General features: G+C 43.9%; 1 protein-coding gene across 7 annotated transcripts in view; it reads left to right on the plus strand.

Moving 5' to 3' along the window:
* Sidpn (similar to Deadpan) overlaps window positions 1–23,983 on the plus strand; it is a 137,798-nt gene that overhangs the window by 64,218 nt on the left and 49,597 nt on the right. For all 7 annotated transcript variants that reach the window (XM_012371773.2, XM_067361288.1, XM_012371784.2 and 4 more), the window contains one exon: window positions 6,784–6,943. In XM_012371773.2, coding sequence (XP_012227196.1) covers window positions 6,913–6,943 — 31 coding nt within the window. In that variant the 5' untranslated portion in view covers window positions 6,784–6,912. The remainder of the gene's footprint in view (window positions 1–6,783; window positions 6,944–23,983) is intronic.

Here is a 23,983-nt window from a genome sequence, read left to right on the forward strand (position 1 = left end):
GAATGTAAAAGAAAAGAAGAAAAATACGAAAGAGAATATTATTATTTTCGAATTTTCGGGCTTTTACACATATATATAGGAAGGCAATTATAATTGAGAATTTTTTCTAGCATTATCCAGAATATGGAATAGTAAGTTTTTTTGTATCTTTAGTACAGATTGGCTGAAAGCATATGTAAAAAAACTTGGGAATTTTAGAATACAATGTATTGATGCAGCGGCCGAAACTGTTCAATATAAATAAATACCGACTTAAACCGAATATTTACATAAGCAGAATAATAATGAGAATACGAAAATGCAATATAAGAATTAGTATTTGTTATGCTTGAAAATTTTTTAAAAGCACTACGTTGTGTTTCGGACAAATGGCAAAGTATTAACAAAAAAAGTAATTTTTCTGCAGAATTGTAACACAAAAAGAAAGATGGGATTGGGATTGCAAAGCGGTGCATCGTGCGCATGAGAAATTCCGCGCGCTCGACTGCTATCGAAATGCAACGCGAAAGCCGGCCTCTCGCGCGCGACTTTCCTATCCGAAAATATTAATACGCGCCGGCGGAGTGCTGTATTGATACGCGCCAATAAAATACGGTAGCTTCGATTTTTGCTTTCGTACTCCACTTCTGTCTCTTCTTCGTATCACGTCGTACCGCGGTTACATTCGACGAGAACTAAAAAAATACAAGTAAAATTTGTGTCGCATATAAAGAATTTAATCTCAGTATAATAATTATATTTTTACATGGAATTACAAAACGCTTTTTGATTAATCGAAAGCAAGCGGCGTTTCTTGCATAAGTTAGGAAATAAAAGATTTAAGGCACACGAATGATTTAGACACATGAATTATATTTGACCTGATTAAACGTGGGATTAATTTATCGGATGACAAGTCAAAGCTGAAAGACGTCTGCGAAATTTATTCGAAATCTCGACGGATGACAACGTTGACAACATACGATTTCGATTTTCATATTTTATTTAATTGCCAAATCCAATTATTAAAATGACAAGACCATCGCGCATATTGATCTGGCTGCATTAGTGGGATAGAACTTTCGAGATTCTCGGTACATGATATTTTACCAAAATATATTATAAAATTAACAAAAATTGCAGAAGTAGTGAATTTTCAGAGTGCACTTCTTCGATAATCAGTGAATACGTTCATTCTGCAAAGCTGTGGCACAGCCAATTCCGTGCAGCATGAATCAAACTTTAGAGCAGTGCTGCTGCCGAGTAACGCGGCGGTCACGCTCGTGCGACCACACGCTCACGCCTCGCACGCGCTCTACGCTTGCGTAAGAGTTTGAGAACGTGGAAGGCGGAGAAAACCGACGAGCGTTTACGTGCGGCAATAACGTGGAGATATGTATAGCGTTTGACGCAACGAGGCCCGATATTTTCCGAGAAGCCCGGAGGCGAGCGGTTTACCTCGCCTTGTGCATCGCCTCGTAGGCAGCTCGTTCGAGGGATTACGCGCGAAAATCGATCCCGCACGCGTGGAATGGCGGGCGTAGCCGTCCGATCGTAAGAGCGAAGAGTAGAAGTGCGCGAGAGGAAATACCGATGGTCTTGAAACCTTTTTAGAAATTCATCGGAAGCGTTAACAATCTTATTTCGAACAAATCTGTCGAAGTGAATAAAAATGATCTACTAAAATTGCATTGGATTTTATTTCATAGCAAATTAAATGCTGGTTAAAATTATACAAAATTTGGCTCACATTTTCTTTGTTTTACTGATTTCTAGTTAAAAATTGCACATTATTTTTTTTATTAAAAAATATAGATCACAAGGTGATGTATATTATGTTTGCAATTTTATTTCGAATATTTCTCCAGAATGTGTTTGCAAAATTGAATCCTCCTTAATGGTTACAACTTATACGTAAATCTAATATGTGGCATCCTAAAAGCTATTTACCGTACGTTACATGACAAATGTATAATTTCCACATGACGAAAAGCGGCATAAAATATCGCGTTCGCACGCTACAAGTATACCGGATACGTTCGCATAAACGCGAAAAGACTGGCTTGGCTCTACACGTGATAACACGTACACACGTTGCATGCTCGCGGCGCGAGATCGACGTGGCCGGGACACGGCGGGAACGGAGGTATCGAGACTCGATATTCCGCTGAGAGAGATGAGAGAGGAGAGTCGCGTACGTGCCGTGTCGGTTCGTCATGCACATGAAAGCCCTCCACGAAAGACCTTAGCGTCACCCTCGGCGGGTATAAAACGTACGTGCCTCTCGGCGAAGATCGCCGTGGAGTCATCCTTTTGTATTTGCGGCGCCTTTCTTTCCACGTACTCGTAGGAGCTTTGAAAATTATTAAACAGCTTTGCGAAAAGAAAGAGCAGCGATTAATTAAATGCTATGCAATTAATGCAAAATTGTAAAAGAGAGATAATAAAATGCCCCTTGAAGTTGATGCGGAAAAATACGTTTCCAATATTCATACTCGTTACAAATTCTTCGTCGTGTTATTATATGTCACTGTGAATTATAATCATTTGACGTTACGTCTATGACAACGTGACACTGCGCGATTAATATATTCATATTTAGCGTTCGATATTAAATTATAATATAGCAAGCACGCGATCGCGCTTCTTATAGAATATTTATTGTATTCGTTATAGTTGTGTGTGTTTCATAAATCTTTGCAGTTTCAGCACGCTGCTTAATGACGAAACGCGCAAAGCCTGTGAAACTAACATATTCCATTATCTCTAGATTGCATAACATTGGCATTATACACTGCGCTCTCTAGGAAGATAATTATTTTACCATTTTTGGTGACATTAATCCGCGTTTCTCTTGACCCATCTCGAATTAAAAACAACGTGTATCAAGCTATGACAACAATATCTTAATTACGGCAGAACAAATCTTACAGACTTGTAGTATGCGAACATGGTTGATTTTTTGAAAGCAGTATACGACTTGACACATTATTTTTTTTTAATTAATCGACTTAAATTGAAAATTAGCGCAATTAGAAAAAAAAAACACGAACTTGAAACTTCAAAGGCACGTCGTAGTTCTGGGCAAGGAATTATAAATCCATTCAATGCAAGAGGTAGACATATCTCATTACAAAATTAACCGCCAAGTTTCGGGTTAATGGTTCCCCACCGACTCAACACTATTCGCACACTCAATTCTGGCTAGAACCGGAAATGACGAGATCTGCCGATGTCAGAGAGACTCGAGCTGTTGAGCTGCCGCGCCGGCGGGGAAGAACGAAGGACGCGAAAGAGAAAGAGAGAGAGAGAGAGAGAGAGAGAGAGAGAGAGAGAGAGAGAGAGAGAGAATTCCTCATGACTTTTTCTTTATCGCGGCAGCGCCGCTCGTCGCTCGAGGTTTACGAGCGAGGTAGGGCGGCTCTCTCGCTTGCGGGTATCGCCTCCCCAGGTTTCGGGGGCGGGGGGTCGCGGGCGGCGGTTATTAATAACGCCGCGATAAACCCGGGGTTAAGCCCCGCGGGGATGACGGCCTTTGGCAAAAAGCGGAGAGAGAGCTCGCCGCCCCCGCGCCTTCATCCTCCTGCCTCTTTCATACCCGCTACCCCTTTCGTTCCTCTTTCTCGCACTCTCTCTCTCTCTCTCTCTCTCTCTCTCTCTCTCTCTCTCTCTCTCTCTCTCTCTCTCTTTCTCCTTTTCTCTCTTTCTATCGAGAGAACGCGAGGGCTGGCTTTAAGCCGAGGGTACAGTCGAGAGAGGAAGATGAAGGGGATGAGAGGGAGGATGGAGTGGAGGAGTCTCGTCCGGACGTTTATCGAGGAGCGTATATCTCTCGGGAAAGGAAGCGAGGAAGCGGAGATCCTCTCTCTCTCTCTCTCTCTCTTGCTCCCACTCTCTTTCTGTCTCTATTTCTACCCATTTTTTTCCAGCCGTCACCGCCCTGTGATCTTCCTCCCATTCCATCCTCCTCCTTTCGCCCATCCCGCTCTTATCTTTGCGCGAAGTAATGCTCAGATATGAACGAAGCTGCTCGAACGTGAGCTACTGATCAGGTTCGCGGGTTCCAAGAAAAATCACCAGGATATCGGGGACGATGATTGGTTGCTTAATCCGCGGATGCCGCACTACGTATCCTTCGCATAGGATTTTGGTATTCGGTGAGAAGCAGACGAATCAGCTCGATTTCCATCTTCTAATAAATTTCTCATTAGAAGACATTATTTCTATTTCTCTTTTAATAAGCAATTTTTTTTAACAAAAAATATCTTTTTTATTTACATTTCATATTTTTGGAATCATCTTAATTATATTTTGTCACTCATTGATTTATATTACATTATTCGGCAGTATGTATTTAATAATATATATTTTGCGATAAAATTAAGAATCAAATTTGAGAGGCGAGCAAAATGCATTTTTGATACGTGGTCAAATAACCACATGTTACGTAATGTTTCATTTGACGGACAAGATCCGCCAGAAATAATTCCAATTTTCATACTTTGATATTTCCCAACCATATTTTCATATTTAGATGCCTTCCAACTATATTTCCAACACATTTGCGACTCTGCATGTAATTATTCTGTGTTCAGACATTCTCCTCCCTTCCTACTTTTCAAATCGTGTGACGATAATGTCGATACCAATATTCTCCAGGCCGAGCAGGCATCGATATCGAATACTTGATTCGCGGAAACAGCCATAAGCGAAATGCCGCACTGTGCGCTACTCTCCGAGCATTATTCATAATGCAACGCAGCTGCGTTCCGCCGCGTCTCCGGGTCACGCGTTATACTACGTTAAGTTTCTCGAGGGTTGCGCGGAATAACGAAGAATGCCGCGCGCGTGTGGATGTCTCGAGAAGCAGAGATTACTCTAGGGAAAGGTAAACAGACGTGTCTTCTGCGTCCTTTCCATCTCGAGTATAAAACGAAAACTCACATCTTCCGTCCGAGGTCTCGCGGACCTTAAACTTTGTTTAACTTGCCGACGAATAAACATCTCACCGTTGATTAATTGCGCCGCGCGATCGTGAGTTTATTAAAAATTGATTGCAACACGCGCTGCACCGAGTTCAGACCGCCGCGATTTCGCAATCGCTCGGCGAAATTTTCGAAACAGAAATTCCGGAGCACATCTCTGAACTTTGTGATGAAACTATGCCGAGCTTGCATAAGAAATACTTATTGTAATGCTCTCGAGTGACAGTTCGAAAGTCCATACGAATTTATCTCGACTCTAGTTAAGTAATTAAGCAAGTTATTCGTGAGGAATTAGAGAAAAGACTCACATGTATGAAGGAACTCTACAATGTGCGCAGTCGCGAAAGCGGCAATTAAATCGACGAGGTAAAGCGCGTCGTATTTTTTAACGAGCGGTTGAAAGTAAATCGCGGGTATCAGCCTCCCCGACGACCACGAAGTCATCCCTAGGCGGCATTCGCGTTTAATTTAATAAAACGGTGACGAGTCGAGCCGCGATTATTAATGCGGCCGTCCGCTTGCTTCTCGCACGAATAACCACGGAAAGTAATCTCGACGACATTTTTCTCATTTCTCGCTAAGTGATTCGCCTTATTTTTGTACATGCTCGTTCTGCGCGTGTAAGCTCTAACCCGCAATTTGCAGCGTGGACGAGGCAAAAATCGTGAAAAATTTGTGTGATTATCCAGCAGTTGAACGTTGGATAGATGTAATTTATTACATAGGGGAGAATAGCCTAAATCGTACCACTTAAAGTATTTCATATTATATTTTTTTTGCTACTAATTTGTATACAAATTAATATTAAAAATTATAGTTTAATGTTTAAAACATCCACTGTTGCACGTTTAACATTTTGCCAAAAACAAATTTATTAGTTATAAGACTTTTTATAACATAATATTAAAGGTACGATTTAAACAACCAATTCCCTAAATCGCACCTCCATTAAAAATAATAAATTTGTGAATGAAAGTAATAAAAAATATAGTGAAGAAGAAAAATTATTTCACTAATACATATTTTATCAATAAACAAATAGAACAAAAATAGTTAATATATAATAATAATGATTAAAAAACGTATTTATGTTAATGTTGATAAATTTATCAATAACAGAAAAAAAAAACATCTAACATGTAATAATAATAATTAAATAACGTTTACTTATGTAGATTTTAATTATTTATATAAAATTATTCGGCGAATATTATTGAGATTTAATGTATTACATAACGAATGTTTACGGTACGATTTAAGAAATGGTATGATTTAGGAATTATAATAACTTTTGGAAAATTATTAATTTAATTTTTATAATAATTATAATATGTATATGTAATGTACGTGTGTGCAACATTCTATAATAAACCTACTTTTATAGAAATATATAAACATGTAAAATAAAACTGTATTATTAGATTATTATAAGCTACGTAAACATGATTACATCAGTTCTATATGATTTTTTAAAATATTTATAGCACACACAAAATGAGATGTAATCTGTCCATTTTTTTATAGTTTTTGTTACTCATTTCTTTTATATATTCACTATTAGATGATGCTTATATTCAATAATAACAAAGAAATGGAAAAAGTACGATTTAGGCAATCGTTACACATTAGGCAACTTTCTCCTATTATTATGAAAATTATATCTAATATTAGATAAATTATAGTTGAAATAATATTATTTTAAATTGATGAATCTTTATACACATTTCGTAAGAAACGATTGACAAATTTATTACCTTAAGTATTTATATCCTTGTAACACAAGAAGAAATTGAGAGAAAATTTTATTTTTTATTTGCAGATACCGTCATGGTTTCGCATTTGCTCAATGAACGCGGCCATTCCTCGCTCACGCCACTACAGAAATTGTATAATGCAACGGATAAATTTCAGCCACGAAAGACAGAGATCTCGGACATGAGCAAACGAAATGGTGGCCAGACAGTCAAGCGAAAACACCGGTGAGTTAATTAATTAATTACCGAGACTTGCTACCGCGGTTGGCCGAAGAGTACGGCTACATTTTCTGACCCATTTACCGGCTTCAGCGACAATTCTGAGAAAGTTGCGCTATGAACGCTATCAAAATTTTCCCCAGAGCATCACTTATAAAGCAAGTGCAGAATTTTTTTAATGATTATTAAAACACGAGTGCCTTCTTTTACCTTGCGATCATCTCTGAATTGTTTGACTTTTATCATTATTGACCGATGCTAGAAAGCTTTGTAATATATTTACAATTATTGCACTGGCGTAATATATTAATTTATATCAAATTGTAAAATTCGAATTAACAACGTTTCTTGAATGAAAACTTTTCTTATCACTCGAGCACGGAAACGAGCGCACGCTTTCTCTGAAATATCCCCCCAGATCTCCTGCACTTCAGGCGCGCGACCCTCCCTTCAATTTGCACGCTACAATTGTTTCACCCGCTCGACCTATGCCCTTCCTCGTCCCAGCGGCCACTGCGTGAGAGGGCTCCGGCGTGCCTTCGAAAACGCGCATCTCGCGCCAGCCGGCCAGCTGTGATTATCCTGGCTAATGCCCTAATCTCCTAATTTTCAACCGTTTACCGCGCGACCGCGTCACCCTCAATTAGCATAATTCAGGAGCGATCAAAACGGAACTCGCGATTCCTCGCCGGCAACTTTTTCCCTCTGCGAGAATTTTAGTACTCATTCTTTATTTACAAGACGAAAATGAGAGAAATGCGCATGTCATCGGAACTTTTTCCGCTAACCTTATCATCAATCTGGGTCATTAGAAATTGTAATGCTTGCTTTTCAGAAATAATAGAGAACTTGAAATTCTTCCCCGAGAATATTTCGTTTTGTCATTAATTCACGTTTAATTGTCAGACTCGCTCTGCTCTTCAGAAAGAATTCCGCTAATCTGCAGCAATTAGTCGTGAAGGTAGCAAATTTACAAAATATTCAGGAAGGAAGAAAAGTCACGTCGAATTTTTATTGCATCTCGTCGTCAATCGAAGCCGCGACACCTGCTGCAAATTTGATCAATGTAGGCAATTTCGTTTCGATTTTATAACGGCGCACTCATTCCGATTTCGAATCGTTCGCGGCACTCTGATACGTTCGCTTGATTGTTTTAAAACATCCGTGGTTAACCGTTACTCCGATGCATCGATAAATAAAAAAAAAGTAGAAAAAAAACAAAACACACAGTCAATTACGATTTACGGTTTAATTTGTAGCTGCACGTCGATCTCTCCCCTCGCTCGCGGTGCACCGTAACTTTCCCGGTGACAGTTTTGTTTTTTTGTTTCTTTTTTTCATAAGCGTATCGCGCGTGTGCATCATTTTTTAAGAAACTGCACATTGTCGAAGTGATCTAATTACAAACATAATCTACTTTCTTATTTATTATATATCGACACGTTGCAGTCGCTAACTACTTCGCTGCTGATTCAAATTTCTCAAAATTTGTCAAATCTTTTCGATTTCATCGATAACTTTTATCAACTATAATTATTGATCTTCCACGCTAATTACAACTAGTGCTGCGTGTTAACTGCGTTAATTCTTGAACATTATTAACTCGGATGCATCATAAAATTTGAATAAAAATGTTCTCTTGTTATATAAATGAAGTTAGAATAATAGGACGGGAGAGGAGGATGTCTTACGACATCGCAACGACTGTTCGATCGCAGTCTTTTCTAATTTTCTCTGCCAACGAATTCGCCGATTCGCAGGACCACTGAGGCATGTCCGGCTGACTACCGAAGGCTCGCCACACCGTCCGTGGCGTGGCCTCGGGATGTGTTCTCGTTCGCTCCGCTTCATCATGCGACTCTCTCCGCCGGCGATATCGCCGTCCGGAAAGCCGAGCCCGCGTGCACGCGAGCGCGCGCGTTGTATTACGTTCTCGTGGAAAAGTCTCACACCGACACGACGCTCACGTCGCGGGGCTGAGTCCCTGGTGGCGTCATTACGAGGGGCGTCGCGTTTAGAGCGTCGACGTTGGACGGCAGGCGAGCCGTACGACTACGACGACGACTACGACGACGACTACGACGACGACGTCGACGACGACTACGACTACGAATACGACTACGACCACGACGACTACTACTACTACTACTACTCGGGTTGGCTGATGGCTCGGTCTCTGCGCGCAACAGTAGTCGAGGGATAGAAGCGAGCGAACGAGCGGGTAACCGAGCAAGAGAGACCGAGAGATTCCGAGGACGCTCGTCGCGCGCCGCGCCGCGCCAAGCCGCGCCACGCCATGCCGCGCCGGCGTGGCGAGCTGCGTGGCGGGCTCGGCATGGCGTGGCACGATACGACCGCGCACCCCACTCGAAGGCGGACGCGAGAGAGGGTGAACCGAGTACGGAGGTGGTAGGTAATCACCCGGCGGCTCGCGTTATAGCGTCGTTACGCCGCAGCGCCGCTATCGTCGTCTCCTGCCGCCCATCCCCTTGCCGTCGCTCTTCCCACCGTGTCCTCTGCCGGTTCCTCGTAACGTTTTCTCCTTTTCCTTCTCTCTCTCTCACTCTCTCTCTCTTTCTCTCTCCTCTCTCTCTCTCTCTCTCTCTCTCTCTCTCTCTCACGCGCTCACGTTCTCCGTTCATCCCTCGGGCTCGTTCGCTTCGGTTCCCTCGCCACCGCCGCCGCCGCCGCCGCCGCCTCGCGCTCCGTCTCGTTCTGTTACTGCCGTTCCAACCTCGTCTCTTCCGCAGCGACGACGGCACAGCGGTAGCAGCTCGAGTCTCGAGCGGGCGACGTGGCTGCCTTTCATATACCGGTATACGGAATACGGTTATCCCCCCGGCCCCGCGGGCGCTGCGTCCCCGCGCCACCCAACGCATCCCATCGCCTCCGACATTCAACGTTACCGCTTCCTCCCTCGTCCTCCCGCTCTTCCTTCCTAAACCCCCTCCGGTGCCACGCTGTCGCCTTCGCCACCGTCGAGGCCGAGTTTAATTATTTCATATCGCCGTACACGGATCAACGCCGCCGCCGCCGCCGCCGCCGCCGCCACCGCCGCCGTCGCCGCCGCCGCCGTCGTTGCCGCCGCCGTCGTTGCCGCCGTTACTGCCAACCGCCCGCGGAATCCGACGTAAGCCGCCGACGACTTCTCGCTCCTCCCTTCATCTCTCTTTCTCTGCCGTCCCTTTGCACGTTCCTCATCCCTTCGGCCTCGTCGTGTGACAGGATGCCGCCCGCGCACCCCCCATTTCATCCTCTTTCCGCCCCGGTTCACGCCACCCTTTCCTTCCGGCGGATCGTGTCCGTCTCTGCTCGACCTTTCTTGACTCTGCTCTCTCCATGTAACTTTTCTCCCCCTCCCCCCGCTCGCTTGCCTCCACGCCCCCGTTCGGTTCGTCACTTCGCAGTTGCTTTACGAGCCAGTAACTTCGTCGAACGGGGCGACTTCATTACTTCTCATTTCCTCCCGAGCGAGCGCTTTTCCGCGGACGCGCGACCGTTCGTATCCGCACCGGCTTTTTCTACTATGCACCGTGGAAACGCAGGCCGTCTCGCAGATGCGATCTCATTTGTTGCTCGCGTGGACAACGCGTCGAACGCTGACCTGTTTTCGTTCACGTACCAAAAACGATTAAAAATAGTATTCGCGCGCGAATTAGAAAAGATATCGCACTCCCGCAAGAAAAGTGACACAAGCCAAAAATATATTTGTATTTAGAACACAATCCGCACGTAATATAAAATTCGAAAAAATTTTGACTTGTGTCCTGCGGGAGTGCGATATGTCCAAGAAACATTTGTTTCGAAAACATCGTGCTATTCTTAACGCATTATTAAGAACATGTAAAAATACCTTTGTGCGTGTTCTATTCTGTATTTGGCTGGTGAAGATTAAGAAGCGATTAAGAACGAAACTATTTCTATTGACTCATTAAAAGAAATATTTTTTTAATCGAATATTACATTGTAATACTACGCAGCGCATCGTGTCTCTAATTTTCTCAATATTTTTTAAGAACATCACTGATATTTTGTGTAATATCGAATTAAAAATGTGTCTTTAATTATTGCTGAATTGCAAGATTTTTAAAATAACAGTTTTTCGAAATAGCCTTTTTGATTTTGCAGCATTTAATATGATTAGAAGAGAGGAAATAAGAACTCTAAGATTTTGAGATTCGGTGGCACCAGTAATGCTGTAATAAAAATGCAAACTATGAATTTCGTGTCTACGAGATGTTGACAGTTCGCAACGCGTTCGGGAGACAGGACTTATGAACAGTCCTGTAGTAAGCTAACGCGCCCCGAGGGTGGACGGGCAAACGAGGGGGAAGTTCCAGGGGAATTAAAGAGGAGAGATCGATGTCTCGCACGACACGCACTTTGCCGTCGTCGTAAAGCCGTCTTTGACGACTCGCAACGATAAAAGCCGCGCGCGGACATCGGCGGCGCGGGCGCTGTCGCAGCGATGACAAACTGCTAGAGCGACGTATCGCTTAACGTTCCGCGGGCGATTAATAAACGTTATTACCACCGCCGTCCCACACTGCTAACGTCTACGTAGCGACGTCGCTTTTAAAGCGTGCCGTAAACGCGCCGCACATAAATAACTTTGATATGCGCGTCGGCTGATTCTCGTGTCTTTTTTCACTTTTTTGTTTTTTAACAAGTAGGCTCGTCTCCGATTGCGAGTAAAAAGACATCACGACGCGTCGTGCCATGTATCGTCAGTCCCACGCGAGGATGCATATAATTCCATTGAGAAAATATGTAGATCAATGATTCAACGTTAATTAACTTAATTTTTGTTTTACACTTTCTGTACAAAATGTTCGATTCTGCTTGAAAACATCTATCTTTTTTTACAAAAGCTACGAATACCCAATTCTTTTAGGTCATTTCGCAAAATGATATGTATATTTGAATCGCTCGTTATATTTTTTACCTTTTTTTTTCGATAAGAAAGTAGAACTCGTACAAAAGGCTCACGGAGATAACGCTGAATATTTAAACAGTCTACTCGCGAGCGGCCAAGGACACTCGAATTTCTCGCACGAGCGCACCCTCGGCTCGCGCTCTCATGCGTGTGAGGCACGCAAGCGAGAGCACGCGTACGCGATATCGTGCTCGACTCGCGCCTCGGGGCGCGCGTATTATATTCGCTCGAGAAGCGGAGAGTCAAGGGTGAGAGTGAAGACCGATCGTACCGCACGGGTAGGAGCGAGAAGATCCTGCAACCGAGGACAGGACATTATCCCGCGCAAGTTCGGTGAGCTTTCGTCTTGTTTCCGAATCGTCGACTTCTCCTTATGCCGCGCATCGTCGGCGTGCAGTTCCTCGGACGCGATGTGTATCTCGAGTTATTTATATTCCAAAGAAATCAGGTCGCGCAGATAAATTAAAATAAGATAATATAGTACGTTCAAAAAGCGAAAAGAACCAACTTCCGCACTGAGAGAGAAGAATAATTGCAGTAATCAAAATCTATAATGGTTTTTGGCGCCAATTATATTTTTATAGGTGTTCTGACTATATGGTTGGTTACATGATTGGCGTATAAGATTATTATACGTAACAATTTTCTTATAACAATGAGCATTCTCACTATAATTATAGTCCAATGCAATTATAGTTCCAAATTTTATATACTTTTCTCTCAGGGACTCTAAAATCAGAGGAAAAATTCTATCTGCGTTATCGCTAGTTGTTGGTTAAAATTATTGATAGGATAAGAATGAACATTGTGTGATGTACAACTGGCATGCGTCACCGCAAAGTCGCGAACATATAAATTTCTACGAGAATGAGGACATTCACATTCGCAGGCTTGTTGACTAATTGTCCCAATTACAAGTCGCGAATCGGTGTAATTAGTCGCGCACGCTGCGCTCTACAATCGATCGCCCAGGCTAATAACGGGGCAACCATTTATCAGTTCATAAATCCTCTCTACATAGAAACTGCCGTGTAGAAATTTACTGACTGGAAATCAGTTAAATAAGCAGACAGCACTTATCATATTTAAGTCCAAGTCATACGTGTTTCTCACACTAAATTATTATAATTTGAAGGAAATCTCAATTATGAAAACGTTGGAAACATCAATAAGAAATCATATTTTCGAAATAATCTCATTATATGACATGAAACTAATTCTGAATATTTGGAAATATGAAGACTCAGCTGATTAAACAATCAAATTAATGATTAACATTTTAATTGGCTCTTTACGCTCTCTATCGTATCTAATTCAGAATATATTTTACATTGTGCAATATATGCTTTTTTAAGGTTGTTATCCGACTGTATGTAGAGAAAAATAAAATATATAAAAAAAATTATTAAAAATAAATCTAGAAAATGTTTAATATGTTATACGTAATTTCTGTAAATTTCAATCAGATTCTGTCGCTGTGACTCGAAAAACTAACAACTGAAATTTGGAAAAAATATATACGCTCTTATACGAAGCCGATTGACGTAAGAAGCGTTAAGCATATTTGGAGACTTCTAAAATAGAGAAACACATAGAAATTGATACTCTTTCCGATAAGAGACTTGCAGAAGTCTCAAAATATAAGGTTTATATATGTATATGACTTATATAGGTGTGTATTTTTCTATTGCTATCTCGGGTCACAGCAACGAAATCCGATTAAAATTTACAGAAATTAGCACATTGAACATTTTGTACATTTATTTTCAATAATTTCTCTATATATTTTATTTTTATATACAGCGGAGTAACAGCCTTAAATAAAATATTATTCAAATACCACTTTAACGCGACGAACTTATCGAATAAAGAGTCAAAATTAATGCCATTTTATAGCATAGAGATCAGAGAATAAATATCTTTTACCTAAATACTACATACTATCTATTTTCTCTTTCACTCTTGAATCAATAAAATAACACACATATTCTTTTAGTTTCAAGTATTGTATAATCATAATGAAAAATACACAAATAAAGTGTTATTCTATCGACATCTAATTTGTCTGCTTATTTAACTAATTACATCAAAATATTAATATTTTTATTTTTTAAATCAAAGCATTGATCTTTTCGTTTACGATACGATTATAACCGATTCATCAAATTTGATAAAACGTGGCATGTGATCCAACAGATATAAAAATTTAAATAATGGCACAAAGATTCTCGAAGACCGAAAAGCAGCTTTAGTCTGCCAGATGGGCTGTTATTGTTTCTGTAATGGCAGGAAAAGCGTCGCTGGAGGCTGTAATGCCTCCTCGATGACGAGGCGACGAGCGCAGGTGCGCCGTACGAGCGGCGGGATTTGCCCTTCTCGAGAGAACTCCCTCCACCCTCCCCCGCCGCCCCATCTTTCCGCTCCGTGTGCTAGAGGGTCCTCTTTCGCGAGCTTAACGAGATGACACCGTTCCCAAGATCCTCGGAAAATCCCGAGTCGCGCAAGAACGTCGCCGACGCTCAAATTTATTCATTCACCTCGCCACCGTCACGTTGCACGCACAACGATCCATGACTACTTACAAAGATTTTACGTAACAATCGAGAAGACTGTAGACGTACGAGTGCGAAAAGTGGATTCTGGGTGAAAACGAAACATCAAGCGGCGAGCAAGCGATTACATAAAAATATATGATTAAATTGATTCGCGTCGTGAGTTCTGCGAGTAAGATATCACCGTACGAAACGTTTGCGCTTTTATTTCGAGGAAATATTAAGCGTACTTACCGCGTACGATGAATTGTCGAGATAACTCGGGGAAAAGGAATAGTGATTGGTATCGCGACAAAAGCACGGGGGATTTTTGGAGAAATCGGCGCGATAGTCAAACGGATGGCGACAGAAGGGTTAAGGCAGCGAGAAAGCTAAAATGACGGTGCGCCGGGTGAGGGGGTGGAAGGCGACAGGAAGATAAGTCTTCATGGAGCGACGTTTAACAGCATCGTAACCGGGCTGGGATGATTACCTCGCCAGCCAGCGTAGGACTCGACGACCTACCCTCTGTTCGTCGTCGGCGTCGCGACGCCCGTAAACGGAAGCCCCACGGCGGTGCTCCAGCTCCCTTCCTCCCGCGCCGCTCGTCCCCGCGTTCCCACCCAAGTCTTCCTTCATCGTGCGATGCATATCCAACCCCTTTAACCACCTGCCGCAGAAACGGCAGCAATCTCGGGCGGCGAATGCGCAGCGCCCCGAAAATGTTGAAGGAGCCGCGATAACGCTTTCGACTCTTAGCTGAAGAGCCAGCCGAAGAATTCTCTCGGCAAGGCAGCAGCCCCTTTGAAGTAAAAGATATCCCGGGGTAATGTAAGGAAGTCGTAGGAAGAACGTCAACGATGAGAGCCTACACCTGAAAGAATGTACTTTGCTTTGGGCAAATCTGATCTGACATATATTCGATATAACTTTTTTCTCAGTTTTACTCTCATAAATATTATGAGATTCAAGTTTGTTGTAAGTCTTTCGACAATCAAATTAAATTTACTTCAATATACACAAATATATAATACATTTGTAAAAAGTTGCAAATTTTTTTTTGCGAATTCGTTTTAGACAATTTACTTGAGAAGTATTTGAGGCTAACTTTTTTAAATGCGACACAAGGGATGCCTTATATATTCAATTCGCGCAACACTTTTCTTCGCTTGGCTTCATTCTCTCGTATTCGTTTCTTTAGCTTTCCGTTGTCAACGACGATTGACAGCGACTTTACGATCGCGCTTAACACTCGCACCAATCGTAAAAAGTTCCACCAGCGCTGGCAAGCGCAGATAAAGTTTTCGCCACTGACGATCTTGCGTGGAAGAAAGACGAGCTTAACCCTCGTGAACAGGGACGAAGAATCTCGCTGTGTATTAATATTCGGAAAATATTGATAATGTATTTTCTAAGACGAATGCCAAGCCTTCTTCCGTGTCTACAGTACTTTTTATAGACAGATCTTTGCAACTCACTTCGGCCACAACTACCATAACTCGTCATAACTCGCTAATTGCTAACTTTCATTATGTTTCGTCAGCTGAACGTCGCGGCGGCGCTCTGTGCAGAGGGAATTAAATTAATGCAATAAATTCATTAAATTTAGTATACGCTCGTCGAGCGAGATATTTTTTTAACCATATTTCTCGCAACGTTCGGAATCGCGCATTGTGTTCGCGTGCGTGCGACGCGCGACTGTATGGAACGACCGTGCGAAGAGTAATTGGGCAATATTGCCGGTAAGTACGATTGTGACCGCGGACGCGATGGGAGTTGAGAACTGTGTGGGATGAGGCGAGCCAGAGAAAGAGAAGGAGAGAGAAACAAAAACAAAGAAAAAGAATAGGATATTAAAGAGAGTGAACGAAATGCAAGTGCATGCGCGATGCAAGAAAAATGTAAAAACCAGAACAATGACCGCTAACGAGGTATCGAAAGTATCTCATGACGAAACTTTTTTTTTATTAATCCTTATTAGAGATTCAAAGATAGTTTCTGCATTTAACAGGATATCTCTCTCTCTCTCTCTCTCTCTCTCTCTCTCTCTCTCTCTCTCTCTCTCTCTCTCTCTCTTTCTTTCTCTCTGTTTTATAGAAAAAGATTATCAACATATATATTTTATCGTGTATTTTACTATCTTATTTATGCGTCTATGAAATAAAATTAATTAACAAAGTATAGTTTTGTCTAATTCTATTCAACGATATTGAAAAATACCCGAGAGTGTTGAGAGAGCATTCAGCTACTTTTCAAATTATTGAAATTTTCAAATTATACCAAAACGTATATAGATACTTATTTTATTATACTATTTTAAATGTGCTTATTAAATATATTTTTTAGATACTTTGGAAACAACGCATACTTTATTTCGCTCAAAATACAACTGAAAAAAAAAATACCGTGTTAAATGTGAAGAATATTCATTTCGTCACTCGAAAGTGTCACTTAATTCAATCACATCGGTAGCTGCGCGTTTTTAAATATTTCATTCTTCCCTCCGCTAATAAATCGAGATAATTGAAAGGTGCGGATAGGTTTTGGAGGTGCATGAATATCAGACCATAGACAAAAGGCGCGCGCTACGCGAAACAAAAAAAAAAAAAAACACACATACCGTTCATTCAAGAGGTAGCCTACGAGCGAGCATTGCTCCTCCATTAGCGACAGACGTAACAAAGCGCCTTTTCATGACGCATCGCCACGACCAGCTCGCATAAACTCGAGCGTCTCTCGAGTCTCGCGTGATCATCCCTCTTCCTCGGGGTTTCCGTCAAAAATCCGACGCGTTCTACGCGAAGACAAAAGTGGCAACGGGGGGAGAGTGAGAGCGGGGGGAGCGATGGGAGCGTGAGGTACGAGAGCGGGATGTAGGTGGAGAAAGGAAAAAAAAAGCGAGAGGTAGTGGAAAAATCGTGGAAGCGGAAGAAAGAAAAAGAAGAATGCGCCGTGGGAGAGAAAGAGAGGCCGCGAAGGGGGAGAGAGAGAGAGAGAAAAGTTCGACGTCGAACTGAGCCCTCGACCGAGCTCACTACTCCCTCCTCCCCGTCCTCATCTATAGAAGATACCCTTCGACTCTCCGTGCCCTCGTACGTGCTCGCTCTCGCCCGCAGACCGCCCCCATACTCTCACACGTACGCGCACTCACACAGGCGGGCGCGTGTACAGAAAGCCGTAGTCACCCTCCAGCGGCCCGCGGCCCCACCCGTCCCACCCCGCCTCGCCGACCCTCGTTCGGCCGGCGTGTTCCCGCCCTCTCCGTGTTTCCGCGGCCCGTTCCAACCACCCCGTTCCACGCCGTGTCCCGCAGGGCATGTCCCTATACACCGCCGGCATGCAATTGTCCGCTCTATCGCCTCTAGATTTAATCTCGCGGCGCGACCGCGGCGCCTATAAAAAAAGCGTCTCTCTGGCAAGACGGTGCCGCGCGCGACGAATCGCGCGGCCGAATTCAAACGCGTCCGCGCCGCGCCGCGGATTTTCCGCGGATTTTTCGCGAGGGTGCCGCGCGGACAGTATTTTCGCCGCAGCTGGAAAATTCTCATCCCCTTTGGTGGCACGCTCCGCGGCACGCCCGGCCGTCTCTGTTATACTGCCGGCAGCGACCCAACCGTCTCCTCCCGCCACCCCCGCGTGCCCTCCACCCGCCCCAAACTCGTTCCCCCCCCCCTTTCCCTCGTCGCACCTCGCCGACCACCCACGCCCGCGTCGTTCCCACTGTACCGCCGCCGCTGCCGCCGCGCCGCACCGCCACCGCCACGCCGTCGCTACCGTCCCCTCGAGCCAGCCGAGCTAACCATCCCATCCCAGCCACCCCAGCCACCCACGCGCACTACTCCCTACCCTCGACCGCGCCACTCTGCGAGCCGCTCGTTAACCTGCTAGCGCCCCTCTAACCACCGCTGCAGGGCCGCCGCCGCCGCCGCCGCCGCCGCCGCCGCCGCCGCCGCCATCGCCGCTGCCGCCGTCGCTACCGGTAGCTGCTATATTTACATATCAATATTCCATGGCGTGGCAGGGTGGCTGGCTGGCTGGCTGGCTGGCTGGCTGGATGGCTGGCTGGCGGCCTGGCTGGCTGCACGCTCTTCTGATCGTAAAGTAGCGGTGGCGTGCTCCTGCGGATCCCGGCTGCCCCCTCACCCTTTCCTCCTTCTTCCTCCCACCGCCCACGCCACGAGTCTCTCCAGGGGTGGGATCCTGAGGAGAGAGCGTTCAGACAAGGGTATTCCCGTCGAGGAGTTCGGAGACGCCGAGAGTAATGATCCAACTGGCTGCGTGCTTTCGACTGGCAGCGTACACCCTCGGTCGTCGTGGGTGGGAAATTTTCTCCAATCTCCGGCGGCCCTGAGATGGCAAATGGACAAGTTCCGAAACGCTTCGGACTTCTGAAATTCTTTGCGCAGTCACGCAGCGCAGCGAGCGATGTCTAAAAATACGAATGTTACCGTACAAATTTGATTAATGACGAGATGTCGCGAAAAGAGATGTCTTGCGCTTTTATTCGATTTTTCTTTTATTTTATTTTAATATATGTCGCTCTTTTTAATGATACACGCACGAAACGATTTTCGTTTTATCCGCATAATTTCCTTGACAATATCGCGCGCTGCTAGTTAGGTGTTGTTGTCGGATGAACACCGCGCGATAAAGTGTAAAAAAAAACGTGGATTCGGATTCCGCCGGGGCAATTATGGACTCAATTATATCGGCATACGCATGAAAAAATATCCGCGACAATTTCCCGCCGCGGTGAAAATTACATCGACGACCGAAACGCGAGCGGGATCGTCACCGGGCTAATAATTTCGTTTACCGGAGCTTCATGAAAAATTATAACCGTGCCATCGCGCGTGCGACATCGCGTCATGAAGTTTCAATTGTATCGCGTCAAATATGTGCTCCCGTTTCATCATCAATTTTATCAGTTCGAGCCAATTCATTATGAGAAAATATATACTGTAAAAAAAAAAAAGACAAAATTATTAACTTGCAGCATTTCTTTTTTATTGCGATTTTAGAAGAAGTAAATCATACAAATGACTCTTATCTAAGCAAATTAAGAATATAAATAATTAAAAACTTTTGCCAAAGTTTAATTATGATGGACAGTTCTTCTTTCAACATTATTTATATGATAATCATACTGAAATTACATATTTTCAGAGAAATTATATTATGTTACATAATTAATTTTATGAAATCCATATGTTATAAAATAATGTCACGTGTAATCATCAAGATTAAAAAGATTAAAGATTTAGGAATTTGCAATCGATACGTTTTCAGGGATGAATGCAGCGAACGTTGAGGAGCAAGCGCTTTTACGCCGCGCGCAATGCCGAGCAGGTGCTAATTTTAACCGTTTCCTTAACCCGCGTATTTATAGGCGCCCGGCTCTCTCGGGACTCTTTAAAACGTTTGGCCGGTCCATTCGTCGCGCGCGCGGAAAGCGCCTCGAATAATTTAGCGGAGGACTCGACTCCGAAACGAGGACGTGTCATTCTCCCCCTCGTTGCGCTCACCCCCGTGTGAATTTTTGCTCGCCTGCACACGCGCGCGCTCCAAGAATTGACGTATACTCGCGTATTATAAGCTCCGATAGTTACGCGAGGCCAAACTTCTGACAAACAAACCTTTCTCATCGACGCCCGTTTGTTTCTTTCTTATTGACACGCGCGCTTCTTTTTGCAATTTCATGCGACAATTACTTTACACTTGTTGTTTGGCATTTAGTATTTAATTCTTTCTCACATATATATTTTTGTTAATCTACTGTAATCTAATACATTGAACTGTAAAATTTTGAAAAAAAAATTCAAATTTGAATAGCACAATTTAATATAACTTAACAATAACTTTCTCGGGTCTCTTGAAAGGCTGTACCCTTAAAATCTCTCGTCGGAGACGTATAATGATCTCTCTTATCCGATTCTCCCTCGCTTCCGGTTTTCAGGCGAAACAGAAATTGTCAATTAATCCCACGATTCACCAATACGCGTTCGCCGAGTCTAAGGCTTCGGCATTAATGCGCTGCTTATCCGAGAGGACTCCGCCCGCGCGCTTCCCTCCGGGAAGGGAAGTTTGCCGGCTCCGCGGGGATTCCTGGGCGGGAACGCGTGTACCCTCGGGGGGTTTCGTGACCAGAACGCCTCGCTCCCTCATCGCCCACGCCGTCGCCGTCATCCCCGCGTGTCACCCGCGCGCCGCAAGCCGGCGTGACACCCCCGAAGCCACGTCGAGGTTGCGATGAGAATTTTGCCACGGAGTTAATCAGATCCCGCGACGCCTACATTAAAAGCGTGGCGACGCTTCAGGAAAGCGGAGCGAGTTTTTATCGACAAGCCGGGGGATTGATGTTTCTAGCCGCGAGGCATTAGAATAATCACGGGAGGGTAGCAGTCAGCTGTACTAATCGATACGCCCGTCGCCGAGCGGTGTCTCATAAAAATTTCACATGACCAGAATGTCACGTATCGCGTGACATGCGAAGGATACTCAGCGATTAATGCCGTTAATAACAAACTACTGAATCATGCATCGCTTTATCTTGATCCTACAAACGTCACTTTCAAAAAAAAAAAAAAAAAAAAAATGTTATTGCACAACGTGCAATAAAAGTGCAATCGTTGAAATTAAAATTGAAATTCTTAGGCCGAGAAGATTTCTCCAATTCTTGAAATTCCATAAAGAGTAACGAGAATTTTTATTTCTAATACTTATTAATTGCCGAATTAATGACGCCAGGATAATCGCTGCGAGGTAAAAATTCACGCGCTCTCCACGTAAATGCATCCTCCTCCCGGGATTCGTCCGAACGAGTAATTCTCGGGAAGCAGATACCGGGCGACGCGTTGGTATAAAAGGAGGAGTGAATTACAGCCTAACTTATTATCCTCTTTCGTTAGAACGAGGTCGTATGCGATGCGCATTTTTGCGCGACGGCCCCGCGAGACGATTTTTCGCCGTGGCGGGTTCGTGCATAATGTTCGAGGAGGCACGGTCGGAATTGTCCCCGGGGCACCGCGTATATCTCGTTATACCGGCCGACGGATATATCCCTCGAACGAGCGCTCAGGATCTACTCTCAGATCTACCTTCCCCTTTCCCCCCCCCCCTTTTCTTACCCTTCTCGCCCTGCCGGCGTCTCGAGCGTCGTCCCCCCCCCCCCCTGCGAGCGCGCATTTTCCTCCGTAAGCGCGGAGCGTTTGCGAGCGGCTGCGGAACGGCGGCAATAAATTTATCCCGGCACGCAATAATATTTGTGCCGGGCGCGGGAATATACCAGGGCCGCTCGCACCGATGCGAGAATATTTGCACACGCACGTGTACGTGTGTGTGCGCGCGCGCGCGTGTGTGTGTGTGTGCGTGTCAATGTGTGCGCTTGTGTGTGCAGGAGCGGCGCGCCGACGATGGAACGAACGCGCGCGACAGCCGGGCGCGCGATAACGATAACACCGCCTGGGCGCCGCGTGTGTACTCGCCCTCGAAAGCGAGCGCGCAGCACGCGCGTGCATTGTGGCGTGCACATCGTCGCACATACTCGCCAGTCACGTGTATGTGCGTTTATGTGAGCGTATGCGCGCGCGCGCGTGTGTGTGTATATATATATATATATATATACATATATATATATATGCATGTGTGCACAAATAGCAAGACTCGTGTGTATTTGGGTATGACGATTTTTTAAAAAACCCTCTCTATCGATATATTTCTATTTATTTAAATACGCTCAGGGCGGAATCGGTGAATATCGTTGACAAGTATCAACGCCAAGTGGTTTCTATGAGGATTATTAGATAATTGCGACAGTCGACAATTGCTAGAAAAGTAACAAATAATTTTTATTGCCTCAGTTCTTCGGAAACTCGTGAAATGATACGTTGAAGGTTGGCGGCTGGTGTAAAGTTATTTTCAAAGATCATCTGCCTCCGAAAGGCAGGCTGGATTATCGATTGAAAGAAGAGAGTTCTTTATTTTTAATAGTGAAACGCGAAGTGTGGTGCGATTCTCCAGTCTCTCTCTCTCTCTCTCTCTCTCTCTCTCTCTCTCTCTCTCTCTCTCTCTCTCTCTCTCCCCCGATTTAGGGATAAACAATTGATTTCATTAAATTTTACAGGATCTCGATAGACAACATTCGGCATTGAAAGTTTCCACAATTCTGATGGAGAAATGTTTATTTCTCAACCACTTATTAGCGACAAATTTATTTTTCGCGACTAGCCAAAAAAAATGTTAGTCATATTATAAGCGCGAAATTGCGCGTATGACTGTATAGTTTCAAGCGGGATCTCAACAGCGTCTGTTTCTACTCTGACGTAATTCGCGACATTCAGATTTAAGTGGAACGAACGTTCGCGTTCTCGTGTTTTCATTCTGAGCTTCAGCGGGTCATCGTCGGGCAAACACAAGCTAAACTGGGAACAAAAGAACGGCGGCGAATCGGTCGGATAAGCACGGGTGTGCTTGAACGCGAACGCGAGCGAAGAGTGCATGTTATCGCGCGATAACCGGACGCGAGGGAACGAGCTCTGGCCAGAAATCGCACGGTCGTCGGAAAAGTTTGTAAATAATGTACAGCACGACAAGCTGCGAGAGGCTCTTTACGGAAACGTGTCTCGTAATACCATGATGAAATTTTAACCGCGTTGCGGAGAAAGATTTGCATTTGTAATAACACACTTTTATTTTTTATAACCGACAGATTTTTACTAACAATGGGATCAATTACCTAAATATAACACAACAGCATAATGTATTGTACAATACGAAGAATAACATTCGTCTATCTCTCGTCGTCCATCTTTATAAAAAAAAAGTTCCTCGTAGTTGAAGCAAGGAATTACTGTTACATTTTCTTACAGAATTTTAATGATTTGTAATTATAAAAAAGGACTTTTCATCCTCTTTTTTGCCTTCCTTCTCTTTTTCAAAAAGAAAAATACGTTACATCACATGTTTACTCGTATCGGTCAAATCTAATCGTACGTAAATCCTTGAGCAGTCACACACGGAGGAAAGAGCGCAAAAGGGAAGAAAGGAGGGACGATCGTGGCGAAATCGAAACGTAGTAAATTTGGCAGTCGGCCAAAGGAAACACCCGATCCTGTCTGGACGGTCGGTCGCGTTTCCATCTCTTCTATCTCGAAGTGGCGCGCGAGAACGGCGTAACTCTCCGTTTTTTTTTTCTTTTCCACCCGCAACTCCGCGAGAGTGCGGCGGCGAACCGTAACCTGGATGAATGTTTAACGTAGGCGGCCGGATGTATAGCGCGCGTGAGCCGTATTTAGGGTAGCACCGGCATAGCGCGCGCGCGGCGCGCCAATTTTCCGCTCTACGCCAATATCGCGATTCGAGCCACCATTTTCCCACTCGCGATTGCAGACTAATAGCGATACTAGTAGAATAAAAAATTTTTTTTTTAATTATTTTTATGTTAATTATAATAAATATATAATTCTTTTGCGTTTTATTAAAAAAATAATTACATAACATGATTATATTAAAAAATTATATTAAAACGAACTATATCAAAAATGTTGCGCATTGATTTTGTGGGATTTTATAATCATCATT

Source organism: Linepithema humile, chromosome 1 (genome assembly GCF_040581485.1).
Source record: "Linepithema humile isolate Giens D197 chromosome 1, Lhum_UNIL_v1.0, whole genome shotgun sequence".
Taxonomy (NCBI): domain Eukaryota; kingdom Metazoa; phylum Arthropoda; class Insecta; order Hymenoptera; family Formicidae; genus Linepithema; species Linepithema humile.